Source organism: Ranitomeya variabilis, chromosome 4 (genome assembly GCF_051348905.1).
Source record: "Ranitomeya variabilis isolate aRanVar5 chromosome 4, aRanVar5.hap1, whole genome shotgun sequence".
NCBI lineage: Eukaryota > Metazoa > Chordata > Amphibia > Anura > Dendrobatidae > Ranitomeya > Ranitomeya variabilis.
Window position 1 is genome coordinate 432,078,771 of NC_135235.1, and position 10,884 is coordinate 432,089,654.

Consider the following 10,884-nt stretch of genomic DNA (forward strand, 5'->3'; position numbering starts at 1 on the left):
GTGACCCTTGATCATATAATAGGGTCACTGATGGGCGGGATTTCCAGCACACTTCCCGGAAGCGTGAGTTGAATGCCGCTGTCAGAGATTAACAGTGGCATTTAACAGGTTAACAGCTGCAAGTGGATCGCGATTTCACCAGCGTTTGTTAGAGGCACATGTTAGCTGTTCAAAACAGCTGACATGAGCCAGAAGATGTGGGCTCAGTGCTGGAGCCCACAACAAAGGGAGGGATTATGCCCAATGTCGGAAAAAGGGGTTAAATCAGCAGGTTTATTTATCATTTGGAGGGAAAAGTTTTAGTATAACTTGTAATACATTAATTGAAATTCCTATTCACTGTGGTCTTAGTCAAGTGGGTGGCCACTCAGTGAAACCTTAATCCCTAATTGAGTAAGAATTAGTATAATAATGTCCAAGTATAATAATGTCCAAGTTAGACTGAATCTATCTCCTCAAAACTATAGGGGAATTCATCAAAACTGGAATTTCATACCCGAGTTTTTGTCCAGAGTAGGCTTGAGCGAAATGGATCGGTCAATTTCATAAGTCGCCGACTTTCGGCAAAGTCGGGTTTCGTGAAACCCGAGCCGATCCCAGTGTGGGATCGGCCATGTGGTCGGTGATCTTCGCGCCAAAGTCGCGTTTCGTATGACGCTTTAACCACCATTTTTTCAGCCAATGAAGGAGTGTGGGCAGCGTGATGACATAGGTATCGTCTTGCTTTCTGCGGCGTCACAGGGGGTGGGGGTATAAACGCCATCTTACCGTTTTGGATGTAGCGATTTACACAGTCTGAGGAGAGAGAGAGAATAAAAAAAATTTAATGTATCCCATTGACTTGCATTGGGTTTCGTGTTTTGGTCGGCCCCCCCGACTTTTCACAATAATCGGCCGATTTCACACGATCCGACTTTTGAGAAAGTCGGGTTTCACGAAACCCGACTCGATCCTAAAAAAGTAAAAGTCGCTCAACTCTAGTCCAGAGTCCACTGTAGTAAGATGCCGCTTAATGAATTTGTGTTAATCTGGGAGTGGGAAACAGGTCACACAGTACGGTGATACCCTATGAAGGGAGAGTAGGAGAGTGCAGGTTACGCTTGCCTGGTGGTGATGTGACAGGCTCAACTACTATGTAGGCATGAAGAAAAATAGCTGCTGCTGTCCCGTGGTTGGAGATATTGGATCCAGTTGAATAAATACGTAAGTGGGCTGTGCTGCTGAAGTGAATCAATTCTCCAGAAAAATGCTGAGCAAAAGGATTTCCATTCACAACACCTGTCAACGCCGTACTGGCGACTTTTTCAAGTGAAAAAAAATGTCCTCTTAATGAATTTGACCAGTTTGGACAATAACACGATATCAGGCTGCACTGCTGTAATAAAGAATCCTTGGGACCAAGATGAGTTGAACGGTATTTTAATCCTCAATGCGTTTCAACACTGGACTACCTTCTTTTTCAAGTGAAAATAACAATTGCATAGTGTCATTATCCAGATCGGGTCTTGAGTCCTGTTTCCCCTTTTTCCCGGTATGGTCATGTCAAGAGTTAACCTTTCTCAGCCTCTATCTGGGTTCAGGTTCGCTATTTATTGCCGCTGCTTCCTGCAGGCGATGTCAGTTATAGTTTTGCCTAGCGCTGCTGTAGCTGACTCTGATTGCTCTGATTGGTCCTGCTGCGTTTGCTGTCTGAAACCGTGTCTCTGTTTTCCCGTTCCCTTCTTGACTCAGTGTTTCCCTTTAGTGTGCAGACTCCCTGGTTTTAACTTGGCTTGAATCCTGACCTGTTTCTGTCCTTTGTCTTTTGGCTTATCCGCTCCAGACCGTTACTGACCCCCTGGCTTGTCTCTGACCGTGAGTTTGCTTATTCCTTTGGTACTGCACTACAGTCTGGGATTTGACACGGATTGTTTGACTATTCTGCTGCCACCTGTGGTAGCCTCACTGCTGCGCTGCAGGTCAGCTCTGTTTAGGTGCAGACCTGCTTCCTCTCTACTACCATCTAGTGACGCCTGCACCTACTTGCATTGCAGCAGCATGACACATAGCTATGGTTTTTTCACTTGAAAAAGACGCCAGTCCAGAGTTGTGGAATTAAAAAATGTTCAACATTTTGGTCTCAACGATTATTACAGCAGCGCAGCTCGATATTGTGTGATCATTCAAACTGGTCAACTATCCTGGAGGAGATCATCCCCCAGCCACGAGGCAGCAGCAACTGATATCATCAGGTGTTTGTTGCAGTTGTGCCTGCATACAACCAGCTCAGGTGAGTACCTTTCTTTGCAGCTAAAAGGGTATCACCTGAAGGGCTTGTGTGCTTTTTGTTCCCCCACAGCTTGTATGCTCTTAATGAATTTGGTGGGCTTTTAGCTGCCCAAGCGCAAGCATCAGAAAATGTACTCCAGCTGCGTAAATTATAGTGAGTTTGTTGGTCCGCACAAGACCACACCCCATCGTGTCAAACTTAGCCCACTTTTCAAAAAGTTGCTAAAACTGCCATAAAAATGCCAAGTCTATACATTTTTGCACAACTATATGTTATACAAACTTACAAATTTTTACTTCCTGTTTTCTGGTGTAAAATGCTTCATAAATTCCAACTTCTATCAATCAGTTGAGTTTCTTCAACTGTATAGCATGATGCTTGTCAACCAAATTACCAATAAGTGCTCTTTAAAGTTTAAAAATTCTGTCTTGTGTATGTGCTTGTACATGGGTCATTCCCTCGCCCTGTATTTCCTGTTCTCTCTAATAGAACATGAAATGTTGGGTTTCACTTTTTTGTAGAATTTCTCATGAAATCCTAAAGGGAAAAAAACAGCCAGCAACAAGGTACAATTTTTCAGGCTATGGAATCCAGAATAGAAATCTGAGAATAACTGATGGATAGGGGGTGTCTGGTGTCGGATCCCTTCCAATCAAATATTAATGACTCATCCAGTGGGTCATCATTATCTTAAAAGTGAGAAACCTTTTTAAAGTTTAAAAGTGAAACTGATATACAGATATAGAAAAAGTAATACAAGGAAGGCTTGGACAATTAATGTGCTCCATACTTTTACTGAAGATATTTGTATTTTAGGTAATTTTCTCATTTTAATTCTCTCCTTTTGCTTCTTATAGAATGGAGTTCCAAACTTCTTAAAAGACATGCAGAAGGCATGCGCAGGATATACAGCGAAAGACTTTACAAAGTAGATAAAACAAGCACATCATTTTAATGATACCAGGAAACTAATAAACTAAACTTGAATTCTAAATACTGTACATGATTTATATACTGATTGTTTTGCTGAACTTCTCGTCCCAAAACGTGTTCTATGTCGTCAACTGCTGGTTGCAGAAATGAAAAGTAATGGCAAGATTCATTGTCAACTAGCTGGATTATTCCAATAATTAAGTCTTTAAAGCTGGTAAGATACTGTCTGAGGGGTTATTTGTAGTGCATTTTATATTTCCTAAGTCTGGGATTAACTGAAAAGTCAAAAAGACAGGAATGAAAATAAATTAGATGGTTTTTAATGATTTTTGGCATGAAGCCTGTTTGTTTATGGTTTGTTTTCTGGGCTCAAGATATTTCTTAGATCTCATAAGCTGTTAAACAATATATATACAGGTTTGCAGCAATGTTTTTGCAATCAAAATATTTCTCAACATGTTTTATTTTTTTTTTTCCTATGATTTTGCTTAACGTGGTTGTGCAGTTGGCCTAAAAAGGACCTTTCACCAGTTGGAACATGTAAAACTAGCCACGTGATGTACAGTTTAGGTTATGATTTATGATAATTCCATTAGGGCATTGCCAGGGTATTGTCTCTGGGTGTGTGAACTTCTTCCCATACAGGAGGTTGACCAATTTTAAGCAGGCAGCGACATACTGGGGAAAGAGGAACATGCCTCCACAACAGCTTAGAACAGGTTTATCAATATGAGACATGTAAAAAGAGATTAGCTGCTCTCTTCACTGACTCACTGCAGAACTGAATGTAATTACAAATAAAGTAGCACTCTGTAGCGATATAGCATGCAAACATGAAATATGAAATTTGAATTGCATTACTGCACTAGAAAATATGAAAAATTGATTAGACTTAGCGCATAAATTGGCCAGTTCATGTGTACCTGGCAGCCACAATAAGGCGATTCACGTTGCTGGGAACCTATCTATTTTGAATCCTCACTTAGACTAAAGTCTACATTTATATGGGAAGGTAGGATTATGTTGTAATTAAAAATACCTGAGGCAGAGGGGTGTAATGTTCAGTCAGAGAGCCAATATATGCAAATATCAAAAGACTGACCGTAACAGAAGTCAGGTGGGAACAGGTGCTTACTAAGAGTATCCATCTCCATATATAACCAATTAAAATTCAAAGCTTGAAAATTGCAAAATTTTCAAATTTTTGGTCAAATTTTCAATATTTTCATAAATAAGCGGAAATCATATCGACCAAAATTTACCACTAACATGAAGTACAATGTGTCGAGAAAAATATTCTCTGAATCACTAGGATACATTGAAGTGTTCCAGATTTGTATTCTTATAAAGTGACACTGTTCAGAATTGATAAAAAATGGTCTGGTCCGGATGATGAAAACAGACTGGGTCTTTGTGAGGATTCACAAGTCTAGTGCCACATAGCGTGAATGTACACTTGTACCTAAGCCTGTGCAAACCCTTCAAAACATACGTAATCTTGGCCCCTTTTTGAATGTAACCAGACAACCCATCTAAAAGTCTAGTGAATATAACAAAATGTTTAGACTTCCATTATACAGCAAACCTGTACAACCATATGTATTCTCTTTAAACTTTTTTTTACATAATTGATGTCAATCAGTATAGGAATAGTGGTGAGAATGGCTAGCCATTTTTAAATATTGATTTAGGCCTGTACAGTTGAGTAAAACCTCAAAGAAGCACTCCTCCCATCACATTTTTTACCCTAATATTTTGCAACCATCATAGTATACAGCACTGTCTACTTACAATTGCTCATTTTGCCTTTCTACCCAGCTTATTCTTTTTTTCATTAGGTCATTACATCACATGATTAAAAACATGACTAGATGAATCCTTCTAAGCTCTACTTAGAAGTAGGAGGTCAATTTTCCTTGTGTGAGTCATGAATCACTGTAAAAGTTCCCCGAGGAGGGAGCAGCTGGGTCCTATTTCTAAATGGAGCATAGAAAAGAGAATAATTAACTGGGCAAAATGAGCAATTGTATGTCCACAGTGCTACATAATGTGATGACTGCAATATATTAAGAGGATAAAAACTGTGATGTAAGTGCTTAAAGGGAATCTATCAACAGGTTTTTGCTATTTAATCTGAGAGCAGCATGATGCAGGGTCAGAGAGTCTGAATCCTAAAATGTATCGCTGGACTGCTTGGTGCAGTTTTGATGGAATTCCTGTTTTCTATATTTTACATTTAGCAGTGGTCAATTCTGAGCTGTGTATAACCCTGTCCACAACCCTGATTGACAGCTTCATGTGTACACCATATATTATCAGAAAGCTGCCAATCAGTGGTGGTGGGGTCACACAGATTAGCATGATGGGGCTGCATGTGAGACCTAGTCAGGCAGTGATAATCTGCTGATAACACACTTGATTGTATTGAAACTACAGTACACAGACATCTGAGAGCAGCATGATCTAGGGGCAGAGACCCTTATTCCAAAGATGTGTCTCTTACTTAACTGGGTGCTGAAGTTTTGATTAAAAATATTGTTTTATCTGACCTAGACCTTGATTCCAGCAATGTATCAATTACTTTAATGGGTGCTGCATTTTTTCATTAAAAACAGGACTAGCTGGCGGCAGGCCATGTAGTCATTTAGTGGTAATCTCCTTCTGATTAAACAATGATTTAATAAAAACTTCACTAAGCAGCCCAGTAAGTGACACATCACTGAAATCAGGGTCACTGTCTCTACATTATGTTGTGCTTTGATTAGGTAGTAAGAACCTTAAGAGAGATTCCCTTTAAGATATATTTCCTTGCCATAGGTTAAACAATGGTCTAATTAGATGCTACAGTGTTAACATATCTTATTTTGTTAATTTTGTTGTCAATTTGGGAAATTTGTTTACAAATTATAAATGAAAGTTTACAATATTGTTTTTTTCTGATAATATCTGTTTCTACTGTAACTTAAATTCTCTGGATGAGTTGGAAAAATAAATTGATATATTAAGAAACATAAGTCTCATATTTTTTCTCTATAATTATAAAACAGTATTAGGATTTATAAACATTGAAGCTTAGACTAAAAAGTACTGGATACAAACGGTGTCAGCTTCTTGGATTCGTACATTTCCCACAAGGTGTAAAAAATAATGAAGAAAATTGGATTAAAAAGAAACTATGCCTCTTTTATTGAAAATATGACAATGTTTAAAAAAAGTGCTCAGAAAATTTAGATTGGAAACCATAGGCCTTGTAGGATTATCTTGTACTGTGGGCAAAATATTTGATGATTTTATAAGAGTTGCTATCCTGGGGTGTCACAATAGAAATAACCTCATTACCCAGCATCAATATGGGTTTATGAGGATCGGTCCTGTCAAGCTAATCTGATCAGCTTCTATGGAGAGGTAAGATTCCAGACTGGACCAAACTAAGGTTGTGAGCATTGTCTGAACTTTTCAAAGGCGTTTGATGCAAAAGGCTGGTAAATAAAGTGAGAGCAATGTGACTAGGGGAAAATAAGGGAAATTAGGTTACCCTCTGACTCATTGATAGGAAATAGAGTGGATATTAATGGAACACAACCTGATTCAGTCACAGTTAACAGTGAGGTACCACAGGGGTCAGTATTGGGCCCTCTTTTTAGGATATTTAGTAATGAACTTGAAGAATGCATAAAGAGTAGTATTTCAGTATTTGCACATGATACTAAATTCTGCAAGGTAGTTAACACAAATGAGGTTCATATGGAATTACACAGTTTTCCCTATAGCTGAGGTTAATATAACAACCCCACTACAGGGCAAATCATTAAAAAAAAAGAATGTATGGATATGTTAAAATGCAAATTGAAAAAAAGATAGCTTAAAGCCTAGTACATTTGGTGGCACAAAAATAGATAAATAAAATTGCAAAAAATAAAATAGAATAAAAGGATAAATAATAGTAAGGGGAAAACAAACTGAAAAAGAGACACTGCTAGTCTAAATTGCTCTTTCTGTTCCCACTCCCATTGAAAAAATATGTCTAATATGTAAAAATAATTTCCAGGGAAGGGGGAGCGCAATTTAAATTGTTTTTAATGGCTCTTTCTGAAACATTGATAGAGCCGCTAAAAGCGCACTTGTGTTAAAACCCAAAAATATCCCTGGTCAGCAAGAGGGGAAAATGACCCAGTCACAAACTGGTTAATGAATTTGGAGTATATAACTGCAACATCATCACAACTGGTATTGTTCCCTTTAGAATATTATCTAATGTGATTTTCTGATTGTTTAGTTATATTTCTATTTTGAAGTATAATATGCCTGTTATGATAACATTGACAGGCACCGTATATGATCTAACAGTTTTACATCGATAGTGGGCCTACAGCTAACTGGCTCCCCGCAATCTCGTTGTGGTGGTACAGATGGGGTTGTAGCTCTCTGTCATACACCTTAGGTGAGGGGTCAATACTAATAGTGGCATCTAAGTGATTAAATGTCCAGGATTGAAGCTCCTGTTCTCACCCTGTGATCAGAATGACATACAAGATTCTGCAACAAGTACACCTTGCACATGACATACAGTACATGTACGGCAGTTTGCTTAAAAGGAGTTAAAAGAAATAAGTATGAAAATGAAGGTAAGCTAAATTACTGTAAGAAGACTGCATTTTATGTGCACAGCTGATATCTGACTGGAAAAATGAATAATTATTTGGGTGCACCTGTTCAGGTACAGTGCGTGATCAGATCTTATTACTTGATGTCCCTTTCATTATGTAAATGTACTTTTTAAAAATATAAAATCACATGCTGCTTTTAAAGTTGAGATAAGAGGTCAGTATGTTTTACTTAGATTTAAGACATTCACAAGCCAGAAATTACTTTAACAGCAAGATGGATGAGATTGTCTTTAGGAAAAAAATTGGATAGAATCCGAACAGTTAAATGCAATCTGTAAGTCAAATCTGCAAGTTTTCTGCAGAGATTAAAATAAGCAATATGAAAACACTATACTCTCCTACACTGGCACCTTAGAGGCTCCCTTGCCTCTACAGTGAGTAATCTGGTTAGTCATATTGGACTGCTATTATTTTGAACACTATGGTACATCTGGCCCCACCAGGAGGACGACTGTCCATGTTGTTTTCCTTGTCCTCCTCCTTCCTCTCTTCCTTGTCTTCAGGCTACCCATGCTGAACAGTATGAAGGTGGTGTGGGTACTACGGTCATGTTCCTCATCCTCATTATCACCCATTCCAAGTTGACAAGATGAGATGATGCTGGGCTATGTAGCCTCACCTAGTATAGTTTCTTGTTCCATCTCAATGTGCTCCACCTGCAAAGCCTCCTCTTTAATACTGAGCAGTGAGCATTTCAGTCTATAGAGAATCAGGTTGGTGATGCCGATTATGACGTCATTGGCGCTCACCATCTTGGTCAAGTCCTCAAAGCTTTGGAGAACCACACAGATGTCAGACATCCATGTCCACTCATCAGCTCTTATATGTAGCTGGTATTCAACTACTGCCCTCTACTGCTCAGAAAGCCTTGCCAACGTACGCAAACTTGAGTTCCAACGCATGGTGACATCGCACACCACTTGAAGAGCTGGAAGTGGCAAATGCAGCGTACTTTCTCAAGTAGCTCAAGCAGATTTGAGTAGGTTTGAGAAACCACTGACCACTAAGTTGAGCACGTGGGCCAGGCATGGTACGTGTGCGAGGTTGCTAAGATTCAGAGCTGCCACCAGGTTACGGCCATTGTCACACACGACAATGCCTGGTTGTAGGTTCATGAGCGAGAGCCACAGATCAGTCTGGTCTGTTAGACCTCTCAACAATTCGTTGCAGTGTGCAGATTGACACCTAAGCAGATTATCTTCAGCAGAGCTTGTTGCTACTTGGCCAAGGCAGTGCTTCCACCTTATGACTGATGTTGATGTTTCTGCTGTAGAAGGTGGGGGAAACCATGGTTGAACCAGGGCCTGCAATCCTTGGTGTTTATAGCACGTGTTCCATCCCAGGGCTTGACTAAGTCCTGGCTTCCACAATTTTCATCCAGTGTGCTGTCAAGTAAATGTAGCATCCCTAGCCAGAAGCACTTTTCCAGGTGACCATGGTTAAGTTGATCTACTCAGTAACAGCATTGGTAAGGGCACAGCTGACGTGTTGGGACACTTGTTTGTATAAGGCAGGGACTGCCCACTGGAAGAAGTAGTGGCGGCTGGGGACCATGTACCAAGAGATGGCTGCTGCCATGAGGTTGCAGAAATCTTACATCTCCACAAACCTAAATAGCAACATTTCCAGGGCAAGTAGCCTGGAAATGTGGCCATTTAGTATTGTAGCCTATGGGGCACTTCCTTTCCAAGGACTGAAGAAAACCGTCCTAGTGTGTACTTCTATATACCATTAATGTGTCCATTAAAAAACAGGTTATATGCTACCTAGCAAAATTAAGATTTTCTTGCATCATGACTCAAGTAGCAAGCTTACAATTTTTTGAAGGCACACATTATCATGGATTAATGTATTAAAAGTGTATTCGTGCAAAGGTGTGATGCACAATTAATGCTGTGTCATTGCTGAATATTACAGAGATACCTATTTTTTACTCCTAAAAGGTCAGTTTAAATATGATTCAGATTATTTTCTCTGCGGTGCAAGATTAACCTCTGAATAAAAGATTATTGTCCAGATGTTCTTGCCTTAAATGAACTTCCCTGTCTGGTTTCTGACTTCCTGCTAAATGATTCTGTTATTAAAAAACGTACATGTACAATATGCAGATCAGAAAGTCTATCCCCTGCCAGAAGCTGTGACAAAGCAAAATCTGAAAGTTTAATGCTTTCAGCAGAAGTCTCAGCTGATGTATTCTTTTCTTCTCTCTCATGTAATTTAAGCTTGTTTTAGGATGGTTTCTATTATTAGGCTGCTTTCACATGGCCCTAAAGGGGTTGTCCACTACTCGGACAACCACTTCTGAATCCCTATGTCTCTCCCAAGTAAAATAATAACACTCATACTCACCTTCGGTGCAGACGCCATACCAGCAATGTCAGCACTAGCTCTCCCAGGTAGGGTTGAGCGAAACGGGTCGGCAATTTTCAGAAGTCGCCGACTTTTGGCAAAGTTGGGTTTCATGAAACCCGACCCCTTTGTGGGGTCGGCCATGAAGTCGGCGATCTTCTGAATCTGGAATCGGAATTCCGATACCGATTCCCGATATGTTTAAGATATCGGGAATTGGTATCGGAATTCAGATTTAAGTGTAAAATAAAGAATTAAAATAAAAAATATCACTATACTTACCCTCTGAAGCGCCCTGGTACTAAGCGGGAACCTTCCTTCCTTAGAATCAGCCTTCCAGGACCTTGCGGTGACGTCACGGCTTGTGATTGGTCGTGCGGCCTCCCATGTGACCGCTCGCGCGACCTCCCATGTGACCGCTCGCGCGACCAATCACAAGCCGCGACGTCACCGTGACGTCACCAGAGGTCCTGGAAGGGCTGATTCTTAGGAAGGAAGGCTGCCGGAAAGAAGCAGGGCGCGTCCGAGGGTGAGTATATACCTAATAGGAATATACTCACCCTCGGCTTCTTTCCGGCAGCCTTCCTTCCTAAGAATCAGCCCTTCCAGGACCTTCGGTGACGTCACGGTGACGTCGCGGCTTGTGATTGGTCGCGCGAGCGGTCA

At 40.2% G+C, this 10,884-nt stretch overlaps 1 protein-coding gene across 1 annotated transcript in view; it reads left to right on the forward strand.

Annotated features, from left to right (window-relative positions):
* The window catches only part of PCTP (phosphatidylcholine transfer protein), an 82,453-nt gene extending 76,250 nt beyond the window's left edge, over nt 1–6,203 (forward strand). The window contains exon 6 of the mRNA XM_077251423.1: nt 3,127–6,203. Coding sequence (XP_077107538.1) covers nt 3,127–3,201 — 75 coding nt within the window. The 3' untranslated portion in view covers nt 3,202–6,203. The remainder of the gene's footprint in view (nt 1–3,126) is intronic.
* The last annotated feature ends 4,681 nt before the right edge of the window (nt 6,204–10,884 follow it).